This window comes from Besnoitia besnoiti, chromosome II, assembly GCF_002563875.1.
Source record: "Besnoitia besnoiti strain Bb-Ger1 chromosome II, whole genome shotgun sequence".
NCBI classification, from domain to species: Eukaryota; Apicomplexa; class Conoidasida; order Eucoccidiorida; family Sarcocystidae; genus Besnoitia; species Besnoitia besnoiti.
In genome coordinates, this window is record NC_042357.1 from 4,489,792 (window position 1) to 4,505,615 (window position 15,824).

The window sequence follows — 15,824 nt, forward strand, 5'->3', positions numbered from 1 at the left end:
GTGGTGACAACGGAATGAGTGCTGCTAGATTGCGATGCCATCAAATCTGGACATGCAACATCGATTTGCAGTCACTGTCTGCCGTGTGCCCGCGGCGCTCTAGTTGCCTCTTTGAACTGTCTGAAGCCGTTTTGGTACATCTGCCCTGCCGGTCTGCAACGGCAACTCAAGACTGACATGAGACCTGATCACCTGAGAACTCCCGCAAAAACTTGCGTAGAAACGACGCGTACTCGCGGGCGCTAGCGCCTCTGATGCCTGTTGCTCAGCTGCTGCGGAATGATGACGAGCTCGCGAGCCCACACCACTGTTTAGCGACGAAACTGTAGAGGGTGTGAGGCAGGCAGCCTCGAGGAGGCGGGGTCTGCTTGGTCGGCGAGCGCTTGCGAAATGCCGACGCCGGTGAAAACACTGCAGCACACAAAGACGAGTTCAAGAAATTGCGACTGGCAGGCCAGCACAAACAGTGAAAGCCGAACGGAGATTTCCGCCGGCCGGCCGGGTTGCAACCCGCAGCTGGGAAGGCTCCTGCTCCAGGATCTCAGACTTGAGATGCGCTCAGCTATCGACGCTTGTAGCGCCCTTTGGATTTGAAGGACTTTTTTCCCATTGTCTTCATCTTGCGTTGCTTCCCGCCGTCTGCCCCGCTTGTCGATTTTCTCTGTTCATCTGGGCGCCAGCCGCCAGTCTTCTGCTTCCTCTTTTGTTTCTTCTGCTTCTTGAATCGGCCCATATCTACGTCGTCTGGAGACGAATGTGTCACGCGGAGCCGCCTCGGCATCTGGCTTCTGAGAAAAACGTTGCGAACAAAACCCGGCAGCCACGGCATCTACACGAGTCACACGCCACGCTGTTCGCCCGTGTAAACAGGCACGCAAAAACGAAAGAAAACAAGGTGACTTCACTGAGCGCGTCAGATGCTGCGTGAAGACTTAAAAACGCGACAGCGGTTTTCTGGTCAAATGACGAACGAGACGAGAGACACCCGATATAGACGCACACTCAGAGTCAACAACCAAAGAGCCTCTATGATCCACGCCTTAACAAAACAGAGGAACTCTATATACGCCCTCTCACAATCCCTCACATTCGCGGGCACCCGGCACGCAGGTGACTGCCGGAGACCTCTCCGCCGCCTGCATATCACGCCTCAATGAGGAGTCTTACCGTTTCGCTGAGCGTGCTGCCGCTTTCATGAACTGAAGCTCTTTCATTCTCTGATAACAGACACCAGCAAACAAGAAACGATGCCATGTTGTTCAGAAGCACGCAGGCCACTGGCTGCAGGCCGGGTCGATCGATCCAGATTTCATTTCAGGGCTGCTGCGAAGGATATACCTCTTTCTGTTTAGGCGTGAGCCGGTCTTGCTTCTTTTTCTTCTCATTCACCACGCCTGCAAGAGGCGCCTGCTGCTTGTGCTTGGCCACCTTGAACTCCTTCACAGTCACAGCCTTCTGCTTCTTCTTCGGCGCGGGCTCAGCCTCCTCTATTTCTTCTTCCACTCTGCCGCCGTCGTCGCTGCAGGCCGATATCCAGTCGGGGAGCTCACCGTCGTCTGCAGAGACAGCAGGCGAAAGCTGGGCAGGCGCGCAATCGATCCGAGAGGCGTACCACACATACACATAGCCAGACAGACGGCTGTAGCACACTGGCGGGCCTTGGAAGGCGTGCCTCGGAGACAGCGTCAGGAAAGATGTAAAGGGTTTTCATGCCTGACTCCTGGCCGCCACGCTCCCGTCATGGCCTTTGAGGGAACAGCCAGCGCGCAAAACAAAGCTGCGAAACGCGCACTCGACTCTCTAGGCAGCGCTCCACTAACTGCCACCGCTGCAAATGCCTGAATTCGCGCGCGGACTTTGGTACATTTGTCGGGGTCTGCAGCTTCTATTTTTGAGTTTTAGGGGCGGCACGTGGATACTGAGGCAGTACTGAGGAGCACCTCCTGCGAGGCACTGCAGGCGGAGTTCAGCAGGCTTGACGGCAGGACACGCATCTGAGACACGCCCGTCCGCCTCTCCCCCTCCCGTGCTCACGTGTCCCAAGCCTACCTGAGGCGGATTGAGTTTCATAGTCCTCGTCGCTGCCGTCCGCAGAGGCGTCTTCTTCACAGCCTTCTGATTCCGCTTGGCTGAGATCTTCATCATCTCCCTCATCTGGCGACTCCTCCCGATGCTCCTGCGCCGCCTCCGCCGCTTTCCGCTCGAGTTCGTGTCTCTCTTCGGCGTCTTTTCCAACGAGAGCCTTGGATTCATCCTTCAGCCGCTGCTTTTCCTTCGCGGTCATGAACCACTGGCGCACAGGCCTCGAGTAAATTTCGTCTGCAGCGCACACGAAATACACCGGCGGCGACGGCAAATGTACGCCCTCCCCATACGTCCGTCTGTATGGCTGGGGAACGTAGTGCAACAACGAAAGGCAACGAACCTGCGTGGGTTTGTAGATTCTCAGCCTTCTTCAAATGGAGCTCAGCGATACGCATTTCTCGTTCCAGCTTCTCTCGCTTCAACTGGCGGCTAATGTCGCCTTGAAGGGAGCGAACCTGAACGAAAAAGAAAGACACTGGTTCTCACTGCGAAGTCATCAAAAGCCAGGCGAACTACGCATGCAGTCGGCGCGTTGTGTGAGCACGATTTTGCAAAGATAAGGCGCTGGTAAGAGATCAAACTGAAGCGATTCTCTTTGGGTTATGGCGTTACAGGGGATGCCGGCTTTAGTCCGAGTAGCGTCATCCCCAAAGCTCGGGAAGCTTCAGGCCGGGGTCGCCCGCACCTTTTTCTCAAGGACCTCGAGTTTATCCGCGTCAATCCTCCGCTGAAACACCCGGGGGACACCTGCCCCCGAGCTTCCTTCTTCTGCTCCGTCGCCCTTTCCCCCTGCGTTCTTCTTCCGTTTCTTGCCGCCTGCTTGGCTGATGCCGCTCCGTAGGGCCTGCAGCAGCTTCTTCACCTGCAGTCGCTCCGCGCCTTCGCGATAGTACAGAGTCACTGCCACGCCAGTCCTGCCCATTCGCGCGGTTCGCCCTACGCTGTGAATGTATCTGTGAACCGCGAGCAGCACATTCAAGTCGACAGAGACTCTCCACCCGAGAACCAACGAAGCAGATTCCTGCGGCGACACACCATATGTAGTCAACCCTCAGCAGGCCGCCAACAAAGACGTAGAGACACAACAGAAGACGACGAAAGCACAGGCTGCCAGTCATAGCAGAAGACACACCCTGAGCCCCACCCCGTGAACGCCGCTGCGGGTTTGGCTGGAGCCGTTCGCCTTTCGCGATCTAGAAGGAAAACTTGGTCATCGGGAAGCACAGAGAGATACATATATACACACGAGAGGCCAGAGGCCTTCGAAACAGGACTGACCGGTCAATGTCATGAGGCACGTTGAAGTTGATGACTGCCTCGACTCCTGCGATATCCAGGCCGCGAGAGGCCAACTCGCTAGCAAGCAGGAAGTCCGCCTCGCCCGCGTGGAACCTGCAAAAGACCAGGGGAAAGATCACCGACGAACGCCATGAGTGCTGTCTCTCTGACCTCGCATCCACTTTCCTTCTCTACCACCGCTGGAGCCGGAATGCGCGTAGACACGGAAATACTTGAGTTTTGAGCGATGAAGCAGGCGCTGCAAACCACTGATTAGCTTTTGGTGCCAAATTACTACGTCACCGCAAACACATGGTACCGCAGTGGAGCCGGAAGACTCGATGTGAATACGTGAAAAAGAGGACACGATTCAAGCCGAATTCGGCAGAATCCAGATGTGACACTTCTTGCTACCCGCTGGTACGGGGGTTGAACGTCCGGCTTACTTCTCGAGAGCCTCCACACGCATCTGCTGAGTCAGATTGCCGTGGAGTTCAGCGTACTTCAGGCCCATGAACTTGAAAAGAAGACTCGTCTGATGCGCCAGCTGCTTGGTCTGCGAAACAGCAGGAAAGGTAAGCGGAACACGCAACGTCAGGTCACTCCTGGCTACTTACCGACTGTCGCAGAAATTCTGTGCGACGCATCGAAGGCAACTCGGCACACGCAGACTCCCCACCCGCTAAACTGGTTGGCAGTCCATCCACCCGCCGCCACCGGTCAGCCAGCAACTGCACACGAACGCGCCGCACTACAAAGAATGAACTCTGCGTCTATCGTGGGGGGCGAGAAGACGCGGCGTGCCGCCTACGTAGGGCTGGGCGCTTGGCAAGGCGGCTCCGCGGCGCGGGCGACTGAAACGCACCTGGAAGAAAATGATGACGTTCTTCGTGTACGCGGTGGTACACAAGTGCAGCAGGGCCGGGGCGCGGTGCTCCTCTTTCTGAAGCATGAGAAACTGCTGCTCCAAAGTCGAAGACACCGTCTTGAGCGCGGCGGCTGCAGCTTCGGAAGAGGTCACGGTGACGCCAGTCTTCCCGCTGCTCGCTCCACCGCAGGAGACCGTCGAGTTAGCCGAAATGTGCAGAGGGCGGTTCAGCGCGAGCGCCGCGAGAGAGGCGATCGAGGGTGTCAGCGTGGCTGAGAAAAGGAGCGTCTGCCGCGCGCGGTGGCAGTGCCGCAGAATGGCCAGAATCTGGGTGACGCATGCAAGGACACAACACACGCGATAAGCCACGAGGCAAACTTGACTAAAACAGATACTGCTCGGCGCCGCGTCGGCGCGCGGGCGTCCCAGGTGCGGAACCCGACTTCAGGAAACGCAGACAGCACACTGGCATTGGGCTTGGTTTTCTGTAATTCTTTTTCTAGAAAAAAGAAAACTCACGCGACGTACCTCTTCTCTGAAGCCCAGCTCGAGCAGACGGTCAGCCTCGTCGAGGACAATGATCTCGAGGAGTTCGAGATGGACGCTCTTATAACAGCAGACACAAGCTCACGTCAATAGAGTTTTGTTGAATGGTAATGCAAAAACGTACACCGCCAAGTGCCGCCTCTTGTCGAGCTCTCGGCAGCGTCTGCGGCGCGTGTGAGGCAGGCCTTGCTCATCCGCACTGTGGCGACCGCAGCACACCGCCTTTGACGCATCGCTGCCAACTCCGTTTCTGAAACCCTAATCCCTAATCAGGGACAAGCACAAGCTACCGGTCTCAAGCCAAGCGCCAGACGGCCAGAAAAACCCCTTGCGACGCGCCCTCGCTCACTCGAAGGAAGTCTCTGGGTCTGGGCACCCGCGAGAGACAAACAGAAAGGCGCAGAGACTGGCGCCCTTGCTCCGACCATCGTGCGTCAACCCGATCGTCTCCGCGGAAGCATGTAACTATAGGCTCCCTCGAGCCATCGCCAGGCCGTGGCAAGCGATGAAGTCTTACCGGCGAGTTCAGCAGCAAATCCAGAATGCGCCCTGGAGTCGCCACGACAATATCCGGCTGCTGCCGCAGAGCATTCTCCTGCGCCTTCAGGGTCATCCCGCCACACGCCTGCCCAGACACGCACGCGCACACACCGGCATGTGGCGGTCAGCCGATGAGGAATGCTTCCACACGTGGTGGAGGCAAACAAATGCATCGGCCGTGACACGTGCACCAAGAAAGATGGCAAAGACAGTTCGGAAACGGCGTGGAGACTCCAACGCCTTGCGCAGGGGGGCTGCCGGAAGCGCGCACCAAATGCGGGCAAAGCGACTACACTTATTACCCTCCCAGGATCGCCTGCAGCGAAGCCTCGACGTGCGTGAGAGCCTCGACAACGAGCCCAGACTCTCCCCAGCGCCTTCCGGCCCCGCGCACGCAGGGACGGAGTTAGGCGACCTGCCGCTGGAGACTCCAGACCCCCGCGCCGCCACAGCCCGTTGTGTGGAAGGCCGCGCCGCAAGGAACAAGCCAGCGCAAAACGCGCAGTCGGCACGCAAGCAAAGGGAGAACGCGTACCAAAGCGTGAGTAATCGGCGTATACTTGGAGAGACACTGAAGCATCTGCACGCACTGCATCGCGAGCTCACGTGTCGGGAGCAGCACCAGGGCTTTCGTGCCTCGCAGGCCCCCAGTCGGACCGGTGGGCGTCACCTGCGGAGAAAAAAAGACAGCGAAGTCTGTTCGGTCGCGGACCTGCTGGAGCCGCGAGTCCCGCCCCACGCCGCGGCGCAACGCCCGAAAGACTCGTGGCTCTGCGGGCTTGGGGACAGCGCGCCGAACCCACAGCAAGAACAAACGACCAGCCCGACGTCAAGCGCCAGACAAAGGGAAGAGAGGGACGAATGAAATCGACACGCAAGCGCGCCGCAACAAAGTGAGCTCGCCACCAGCCTGCGACTCGCGGCCTTCGTGCATATTTCCCCACGCTGAGCGCTGAGAAGGAGACATGGAGGCAGTTCGAGATGAGTTCTGTGCCTGAGCCGTTCGAGCGTGCCCTGGATTTCGAAAGCCGCAAGCGTATGATGTCAAGAACGACTCCTCGGCTTTCAAAGTCTAACAGGCCGCACTCTGAGAAGTATCCTAGATCTCAGGCGTGAAGACTGCCCCCGCTCTTTTTTCTCCTTTCAATCGCGAAAATATCGCAGCGCGCCTCGTGCGGAAGACAGCGGAACCCGAGAGGACAATGAGTGAGGACTACGAATTTCTTCTCTGAGTCTCTAACCTTGCGAGCGCGGACGCCTGGGCTGTGGAGGAGTCGCTCGAGAGTAGGAAGGAGGAAGGCCGCAGTTTTGCCCGAACCTGAAGACACCAGAGAACAAAGCACAGTCGATAGAAGCGGATACACGCGCGCCCACAAGTGGAAGAAGAAAAAAACGAGAATGCATGTGTGAGAGTACCTGCAACGCCTCGGCGATACTTGTCACGAAAAGGCACTACCACTCAGAAGCAGATGTGCGCGCTTGCACCACCAACAATGGAGTCGTCCTGACAGTGTATGTAGGCCATACCGCACTTGCATATGCAAGTTTGCCTGTACAGACAATCCCATGCACACATAATATATATGAATATATTTACGCGATTACACGTGGAGAAGTATGGTGACGTCACATTAGAGGAATGGCTGGCAATTATGCGACACGGTGACTTCAGGAGTGCACAGGAGGGGGGAGGCAAAAAAACAAAAACTGACCGGTCTGTGCGTTGGCAAGGAGGTCGCGGCCCTCGAGTGCAGGCCGCAGACAAGCAGCTTGAATGTGCGTCGGATGTGTATATTGCAAATCCTGCACGGCCTGTATCCAAGGGACAGATGCAGCACAGAAACAACTCAAGGGACTTCCACTGACAGTCCATCCTCAGGAGCCGCGGAGCGCGCTCGGTTTCGACTCGAACCCAGTCCCCAAAGCATGCACACGCGTACAGAAAACTCGAGGCGTTTTCTTTTTTCTATAAGATTTCCGCGACGGACGTCACCCCGGGGCCGAGACTAAGACTCTGCTCCACACGCAGGGCGGGTTTCAAACAGAGAGTGAGACAGCGCACGAAGAACTCAGAGACGCCGCGCCACCGCAAAAAGATTTTCCCATGATAAGGGTGCCCGCGCCCGCCCGGCTGGGCAAGAACACGAGGCATGCGCAGCGCCTGATAACCCCTGCGTGAGACATTTCCTAGTGAGACGTGGCTGTTTCCAGCCACACACGCGCGAATTCCTTTGCTGCAGAGACGGCCTGAACTCAGCCTGCCTTCGAAAGCGACAGCTCACTCTGAGAAGCGGCCGGCTCAGCGGCAAGTCGCCCCAGGCCGTCTGCGTGTGGAGAAGGGCATTTTTGCCGGTGACCGCGATTTGTTTCTTTTGGTTTGCGGGGTCTTTCTTGTGCAGCGCGGCGTCTTCTCCATCCTGCCCCTTGGAAGCCTCTCCAGCAGTCGACGAAGAGGCGGCTCCTTCGCCAGTCGCATCGCCCGGGGGGTCCCGCCTTTGCGTTTTCTCAGCGCCTGCTCGTTCTCGTCGCGTTCTTCGGTGTCAGCCTCCTCATCTTCATCGGCCGACTCTTCTTCGCCGAAACTCTCGTCGAGGCATCCGTCGCTCAGCTCCACCACCTCCTCGTCGTCGTCATCATCCAAATCCAAGTCGCCTTCCTCCTCGTCTTCCTCTTCTTCGGGCTCGTCGTCCTCGTCACCGTCCTCTTCGTCGTCGTCTTCAGCGGAGGCGTCTGACGAGCCGCTGACGCGAGATTTCGCCGATGATTTTCCACGGGGCCCTAGAGAGGAGGAGGTGCTGTGGCCGCTGAGGCGGATCTCGTGGCGCCGGTCGGCTGCCAGTTCCTCCCTCCATTTCTTCGCCTTCTTCTTCCTGTTCAACTCGAGCCGCTCCTCGCGCTTTCGCTTGTCGCGGCTCGCAGCCCCCGACAAAAGGGTGCGCCTTGCACCCATCGCGCTCGGAGTAGACGCCGAAGAACGAAAAGGCCGTTGAATGGCAACGCGTGAAAACGATTGTCTGCGTCAGATGTGCAGATACATACACATATATTTACTGATGTTTCGTCTAGTTGAGTAACTTGAGGTCGTCAGTATAGACTCGCGACTTAAGAGGCATACCATGCGAAGCGGAAAACAAATGGAAGTACATAGAAACCGGAGCCTGACCGCTCTTCTGCAAGCATTCAGCGCAGAGGTCTCTGAAAGACTATGCAGGCGAGACTCGGGACAGGCACGCGTGAAAGGTACCAACGCTGCAGGCCACGGGGTTGAGGCGGCGGAGGTTGCCTGCCAGTGCAAAGTGCCTCTGGGGTGGTAACGCGAGCCAGGAACGCAAGCTTGAGAGCACAAGTCTCCGCGGAGATCCTGCATATGCGAATCTGCGCGGAAAAAAGGGTACTTCTGCATGTGGCGAGATCGAAGGGACGATGGCCGCGAAACCCCACACGATGGACTGCGTTTGGCAAATGCCGGGGTTCAGACCGCGTCGTAATGCCCTCTTTTTCTAGCCACGTTCACGAGCTTAGGGCAGGAAAAGAAGTGGCAAACCGGTTGAGCAGCTTGCGTACTAGGGGTCGGCGAGCATCCCTACGGAGTTGACGAGTGAAAATCGCAGGTCTCTGCCAGTTCCGCATGCATGCATGCCTCGGGCTCGTGGTGAGCTGCTGAGGCAAGACCAACGCACACTCTGGGTGGACGGAGACCTCCCTCAAATAGGGGGAAAAGCCTTTAAGACAGGCCGAGCTCCTTCGATTGGAAGGGACATTAGTCTACAAAAAAGCTTGGAGCTTGCCTCACTACTGCCGGCATTCGAGAGTTTCGTCAGAGCGAGGGTGCGGTCGATGCAGCTGCGAAAATCAATTTTTCGTATCCACTGCATGCGCGGTCAGAAGGGCATTGCATCTGGATGTCTACACTGAGTTGTCTGCTCTCTTTTCTTCCTAGTTCTACCCCTCTCGAGTCCTTGTTCCTTCCGTCCGTGCCTTTTGGCCGCCTTGCTGCTCTCTGCTGAGGAAAGAGTCCCTCTAGCTGTCAGTCTTCGCAAGACAACGATGCGCCATCCCGGTTGGCAGCGACCGTTGTCTCTCCTCTCAGGGCGCTCCCACTATCGACAGCGTCTCCAGTTCTCCACAGCCCTTCTTGTAAAGACTTTGCAGTCATTTCGAAGGCGCACGCCTCCTCTGAGCCAAGGCGCTCGGCGCACGATTCCATCCCGGACCCGGTTCGGAAGAGATTGGGGTTTTGCGTCTTTTGGCATGAGTATTTTCGGCTTGTGAGACCCCTTTGCAGCACGTCTCAGGCTCTGTTTAGTTTAGGGCTGCAGTGCTCCAAGGAACTCATCGGCCGGTCGCACACACGGCAGAAGATGCAGACTTTGCTGCAGAGGTCTCCCTTGCTTGTGTTTTTCTCGACTCTTCTCACCACTGCAGCCGGTTTTTAGGCGGCCAGAAATCTTTTGTTTTTATCTCCGCACGTGCGCCGCACGTTGGTGCTTCAGAGACCCCCTAATTTCTTTTGCAAGCGCTTGCCCTGTCTCCTCTAAAGATAGTAGCTCTCGAATTATCCCTAAGTTACACGATTGTTTTGCCGAGTTCCTTAAAGAAAATTGTTTCGTCCTCTTATTACATTATAATACTTACTCACTGGCGTGCGTCAAACAAGTCTGGGTGCTTCTTGGTGACTGCTGCGCACTGAGCACATGCTGTAGACCCCACCGGTGGCGTGGATTTCTTCGAACAGGTCTGTGCTTCAGCCTTCGTGCCGGCCAGACTGCGGAGTGAAGTCCTTTCCCCGCGGATGTGCCACAGCCGCATGCAGCAATAAGAAAACAGAGGGAATTATTGCTACTAAAGCATTCGACAGCTGTGTTGGCAGGCTGTATAGACATATCTATACACGTATATATACATATATACGCTCGTGCTGGAGTGCTTCCCCTGCGAGGCACCTTGCAGATTCGCTCGTCCTGTCTCCTCAGCGAAGGAAAGCAATGGCGGGGTTCGCTGGCAAGGATGAGCTTTTCAAAGCGGCAGTACGTCTTTCAGCGCGATGCGCCATCCCCGATCTGTCGCGGCCGCACCGTCCCGCCGGTCGCGCCTTCCTCCGCTCGGCGAGCGCAGCATCTATGCGCTGAGAAGCGCCTTCTCCTCTTTTTGTGTTCGTTCTACTCAGCGAAGCTCTGTCGTTTGATTCACCTACCCCTGCCACCATGCGTTCTTCAACTAGCGTGCCTCCGTCGCTCTTCGGCTTGGGGCGTGCTGGTTCCAGCGTCTCCGTTTACCAGCTTTTTCCCGTCTGTGTCTTTCTGAGAGACTCGAATCTCGTAGGATACCGCCTCTGTAGTTGCTCGCCGTTTTTTACTGCATGGGTGAGTCGGCCGCGACAAAGTGGTGCCTTCTGCCGTTTCTTGCTTCCTGGGTTCGTCCTCGCATGTCCGCAGGCCTCTGGGGACGTCGAGTTCCTCTCGTCACACATTCAGCTCCAGCCTCTCGCGAGCGCCGAGGCAACCGCGCCGCGAGATTCTGCTTCTGTTCAAGAGGGCAGCGATGGGGGCCGCTCGCCCAGCGTCGCCGCCTCAGAGAGGAGACTCGACGCGAAAGACCTGCACAGCCTGGAAGACGAAGACGGGCGGTCGCTCCTTCACGTCGCATCTGCTGCAGGCCGTCACGACGCTGTGGAATTTCTCCTTCGCGCTGGAGCGAATGCGTCGAAGGCCGACGAGGTAAGGTTTCGTCCACGTGCTCCTCACTCTCTCACAGAAAGGAAAATGGCGAGGCTCACCTGTGCGGCGACGAAGCGTGGCGCCCGCCCTGTAACGAGACGTCGCCCGCGCAGTGTTCTATCTCGGCTGCCTGCCTTCGGTAGGCAAACGCAGTCCCCTGACAGCTTGCGACGCGGTTGTGCTGCCTCCGACCTACCCAGTTGCCCTGGAAACGGATGCAGAAGAGACCTGCCTGCTGCTCGCTTGTCACCTCGTCTCGCCTCTGCTGGGCTGTCTTGTCTCAGGGCCAGTGGACGCCTCTGCTGTCTGCCGCATCCGCGGGTCACCTGGCAGTCGTCAAGGCTCTGCTTCAAGCTGCAGGGTCTCGGCGGGAGGATGCGGCGGCCGTCGAGGCCTTTCTGGAGGCACGGACGCCGTCTGGAGGAACTGCGCTCGCCACAGCGGCGGCGAAAGGTGAGGAGAATGGGCACGCGCAGGCGCGCAGACCTGCGCCAGTGGAGAGCGGCGTCCGCTCAAGAGTCGACGGGCGAGGTCTCCAGGTGGAACCCGAGCGTCGTTGGAATCCCCTCTAGAGCCGGGTGCGCGCGTATTTTGATGGAGAGTCTCGAGCGGAGAGGCGGAGAGTACCTCAAGCAACATTTCCTCATGTCGTCTTCAGACAAGGGGCTTGGGGTTTGTGCGAATACTCACGTCAAAGACTCACTGCTTCGCTTCTTTCTGCGGCGGCGGGATGCCGCTTTTGCTCGGGTCGGCCGCTCTGCGTTTGCCTGGGAACAGCGAATTTCTGTTCTCGGCGCTGCTCGGAAGTTAAGGGTTGTCGTGCTTCTGTGCCGTTTGCCTCAGGCCACACAGCTGTGGTTGAAGCTCTTCTCGACGCAGGGGCTAACATCGACGCGAGAGACAGTTACGGGGTATGTGAGAGCGGCAGCCTATGCACCGAACGAGGGACTTTTCACTTTGGCAAAAATCGCTCAACTCAGGAGCCAGGGAGTAGTGACAGTCATGCATGGACATGCGCACACGCCCTTCTCGCGTATGTGTGTGCCCGCATACGTCGATCGCTTCGCACCACTTTCCTCCGTTGTCTCTGCAGCGGACTGCGGTATCCAAGGCGGTGGCGGCAAGCAGGGAGTCGACCGCCGAGCTTCTCATCACTCGAGGAGCGAGTCTGAAAGTATGTGACTGCCGGAAGTCGTTTCTGAGGGCTCTCTGCGGTGCGACGCCAGTTCGTGTCAGTTGTCGCGCCAAGCGATGACGAGCCCGCTGTTCCTATTAGCCATACAACGGATAGGCAAAACTATCCCCCCCTTTTCTCCCCGTAAAGCAGCTGACCCCTTCCTAGGGAGGCTTCTCACGCCAGACCCCGCATCTGCAGCAACGCTTGTAACGAGGGAAGTGTAGGATTCTTGCTGAAGTGAGCCTTTGCCAGACTGGGAGCCTTCTGCTGCACCAGCCGCTTGCTGTTCTGGGGAGCTGTCGTGCGTTTTTTTCTTCAGGTTCAAGAGGCATTCACAGGCGACAACGTGCTGCATCTGGCGGTGGTACGTCTTTCGACTTCAGCTGCAGGGGCGATGTCATCAGCCAGCATTCAGCCGCGTGACCGGTGGGTGAGGAAACTTCCGCGCTCCTCAGCGCTGTTCCCGCGCGTTTGTTTGCTGCGTGCTGGTGCCAATTTCAGAACTCAGAGAACGCCGACTTGTGCTTGCTATTGATGAAGAAGGATCCGGAGCTCAGATTCCAGAAGAACAAGGTCAGTAGTCTGGAACGCATGGCGTTCATTATGTATCAGGGTGCTCGTCTCTTGAAGACAGCCTCAGTAAAGAGCGGTGATAGAGACAGTCAGGGGAAAACAGTTCTTGCACGTATAAATGGTTGGAAATGCTTTCACGGAACAGCGGCACTTCAGTACATCGAGGCGCGAACAGCCGTGCGGTGTCGAGAGCCGGACCGGTCGGTTCTAGTATCGCCCGACGACGTCATTTGTGCTGCCGCGGCCGTTCATTTCTCATGAAGGCCAGTTTTAGGAGCTGGTTTACCGACCCCTCATACGGTTGCGAATGAACGAGCCTTCTGCCCCCGACTCAGAAATGAGAAGAGGAAACACCGGAGACCAGAAACTCGTGTCGCAACGATTGAGCGAAGGAATAGGATAGTAAAGGAGACTGCTTTGGCTGGTGAAGCGGTTCTCGTGCGCGGCACCCCGGTGCCGCAGGGCTTATAACCTCTGTGTCTAATCCTCCCCTTCTCTTTGCAGGATGGCGTAACACCTTTTGAAGCTGGTCGGGGGCCGTTCCTCAAGCACCTTGCTATGCTGTACGAGGAGGAGCAGGGAGACGGTGCAGAGAGCTCCGAGGCACAGGGATGAATCAGAGACTAAACGTGATTGATAACTAAATTCTAACGGGGACTGTCACCGTCTCGAGATAAGTGTACCTATACAGCAGAAGGCAGCACGCATGTAAAGATGGGCTGGCACGATAGTGGTTTCACTTCGCTCGTTTCCTTCTTGCGCGAGTGCTCTGATCGAGGTGGCGCTCAGCACCTGTGGAAAGATCTTATCGCCAAACATGGGACCACGTCTGAATGGGGCAACCGGAGGGCATTCCACCGCGTATTTTGCATGGTCCGCCGATCTGAGCTTTGCCACTGGGGTGTTTTCGGAAGTCGATATACACAAAGGAGCAGCACACTTGGTGGATTTCATTCATAGATCCTCTGGCTACGATACGCGGAACTCGCAAGAGAACACAGGTTAAAATGTAAAGCGACCAAGTATCCCCTCGCAGTTGTGAGAATCTCTCTGCGTTAGCTCTCTACAGGCGTGCACCCCGTTACACATACGAGTTTTCTTGCCGAACCTAGTGTCATTGGCCTGTGAGATACAGGACAGTGACACGAATATGACGTATGTTTTACCCGACCGAGTATTGCTCTCCTGGAAGAGGAGAACAGGCTAAGCGTACGCGTACGTTATGCTGGTATCCAGTAGGGCAGCAGAAAGCATCCAGAATGGATTGGAAGAAACAGAGCGGCAAGTTCGGATTCGACGCCCCCGGTGGTTACTGTGTAACGGGAGGTCTGCACTTATAAAGTGAACGTGTTCTGAGACAACGGGCTCCGTTTTACTGGAGGGCTCCTCGAAAATGGGCTGTGAAATGTGGGAGGATAGCGTTCACTGTTGTGATACTGTTGGACCTGACGGTGGTAGCCGTGCGACTAGGTGTTATTAGTGACGAAAACTCCAAATTAGTGCCATCGCCTTATCTCAGGGAAACAGCTTCCCTACTCTTTACCTCCGTAGAGAGTAGGGGAGCTGTTTCCCTGAAGGAACTTGGGTAAATTTTCCGGTCCGGCCTGTGAATAGGTGTCATCTCACTATATCAAGCGCTGACGGGCGTGGAAGCACTGGGCTAACTGGTACTAGTGTCTTTTCCTGTGGTAGGTGACTGGAGCTGACTATCGAGATTTCTCAACGGAAAACAGACAAACGGCTGAACGCGCGCAGATGCAAGTAATGACGGCCTACATTGAGTACTATGTTTGTCTGTTTTGTGAAACGCGTTCGAAAGCCCCAGTCGACGCTAGTGGCAGTGCATGCCCCACACTTGCCATGAACAAGCAAGACGACAGCCTCAGCACGACGGCTTGAAAGAGTCAAGAAAATGTGGATGCCATTTTGTACGTTCTGGGAGGCGGTGTCCCGCCACTGCTGAAGGCAAGGTTGACGGTGTGTACCTGCCGCCAGTGATGTGGAGCGCCCTGGAAGAGTAGTCGCCGAGGGAGCGTACTGCACACTTTGAGTTTCCGTGCTTAGCCAGTCCTTCTGTACTCTTGAGCGCGCCTGCCAGACACCAGACAAGGTGGAGTCAACCAGAAAATAAAGCTTAAGCCGAACTTCGGGGAACTCAGCTGTACGCGATAGCTCGTCGTTGGCCGCAGTACGCATGAATGAGTGCCGTTGCTAGCACGATATATTTCTTAAGAAAGGCTTGCACACCGGCAAGAGTAGCACGACAACTTCGGGACAAATCAACCTCGGTGGCTAACTGGGCTGAATTTCTCTGAGCTAACCAATGCCAGGTGTTGCCGCGTGACAGAGCAACGCACCTCTTCGCTGTGGCTTTTGGTGGACCCCGCCCCGTACATGCAGCTAGAGCGTCTCGCAGCCGCGATCTGTTGAGGGGTAAATTGATCGCATGAGACAGGCTCAGATGGTCCGCGGCCCTGGCCTGCTGCGCCGCCAACACAAACGCTCCATCAATGGTCTGAGGGGGTTGTCGTCACCAGCCGTGGAGGTGGCGTTTCTGATTGGAGAGGGTGGGTGGCTTTGACTCACCACTAAGTGGATATGCACTGGTCAGGCCTGCAGAACGATCCCTAATTCCGCGGGCACGGTCAAGCGCAAATTTGCTGACAGACGACATGTCTTCTCCCGCACGGCCGAGCACTCTACTCTACCGTTGTACCGGGAAAATTGTTAGGCACAAAGCCGTTACAACGTTTTTCGTTTTGGGGAACGCGAGGGACCAGTGCCGCGCAAGTGGGATTAGCCAACAACAAGAGTGTTTCTTTTGCGCAGGCTTCGCAAGGCGAGCGGCCGACTCTCCTCTCCGTATTCTGACATATTCGTCTCCTCGAACGCGGCATGCTGCTTCCCAGCCGCCTGCCAAGCGGGGAGTCCCGCACCAGTCCCGTGCTCTCGCGGCGGGTCTATACCGGATCAGGAAGTCCGGTGACGATTCCTCGATTTGATTTGCTCGCGTCCTACAGATCGGCAGGCAGGGCGTCAT

At 56.8% G+C, this 15,824-nt stretch overlaps 3 protein-coding genes across 3 annotated transcripts; 1 reads left to right on the forward strand and 2 right to left on the reverse strand.

The window, feature by feature from the left end:
* Nucleotides 1–562: 562 nt before the first annotated feature.
* On the reverse strand, nt 563–7,190 carry BESB_039880 (DEAD/DEAH box RNA helicase family protein; the record flags this gene model as incomplete). Its single annotated transcript, XM_029362574.1, has 14 exons — nt 563–788; nt 1,168–1,217; nt 1,339–1,556; nt 2,050–2,319; nt 2,426–2,540; nt 2,771–3,038; nt 3,364–3,477; nt 3,810–3,919; nt 4,229–4,558; nt 4,760–4,837; nt 5,295–5,402; nt 5,853–5,953; nt 6,559–6,635; nt 7,030–7,190. 14 exons carry the CDS (start codon nt 7,188–7,190, stop codon nt 563–565), a joined length of 2,226 nt encoding a protein of 741 aa, XP_029221539.1.
* A 426-nt stretch (nt 7,191–7,616) lies between these two features.
* Nucleotides 7,617–8,267, reverse strand: BESB_039890 (DEAD/DEAH box RNA helicase family protein; the record flags this gene model as incomplete). The annotated part of the gene is made up of 1 exon (XM_029362575.1): nt 7,617–8,267. One exon carries the CDS (start codon nt 8,265–8,267, stop codon nt 7,617–7,619), a length of 651 nt encoding a protein of 216 aa, XP_029221540.1.
* Nucleotides 8,268–10,302: 2,035 nt separating this feature from the next.
* Nucleotides 10,303–13,399, forward strand: BESB_039900 (ankyrin repeat-containing protein; the record flags this gene model as incomplete). The annotated part of the gene is made up of 8 exons (XM_029362576.1): nt 10,303–10,344; nt 10,753–11,034; nt 11,319–11,487; nt 11,878–11,945; nt 12,128–12,208; nt 12,531–12,575; nt 12,713–12,784; nt 13,289–13,399. The coding sequence occupies 8 exons, from the start codon at nt 10,303–10,305 to the stop codon at nt 13,397–13,399; spliced, it is 870 nt and encodes a 289-aa protein (XP_029221541.1).
* Nucleotides 13,400–15,824: the final 2,425 nt, after the last annotated feature.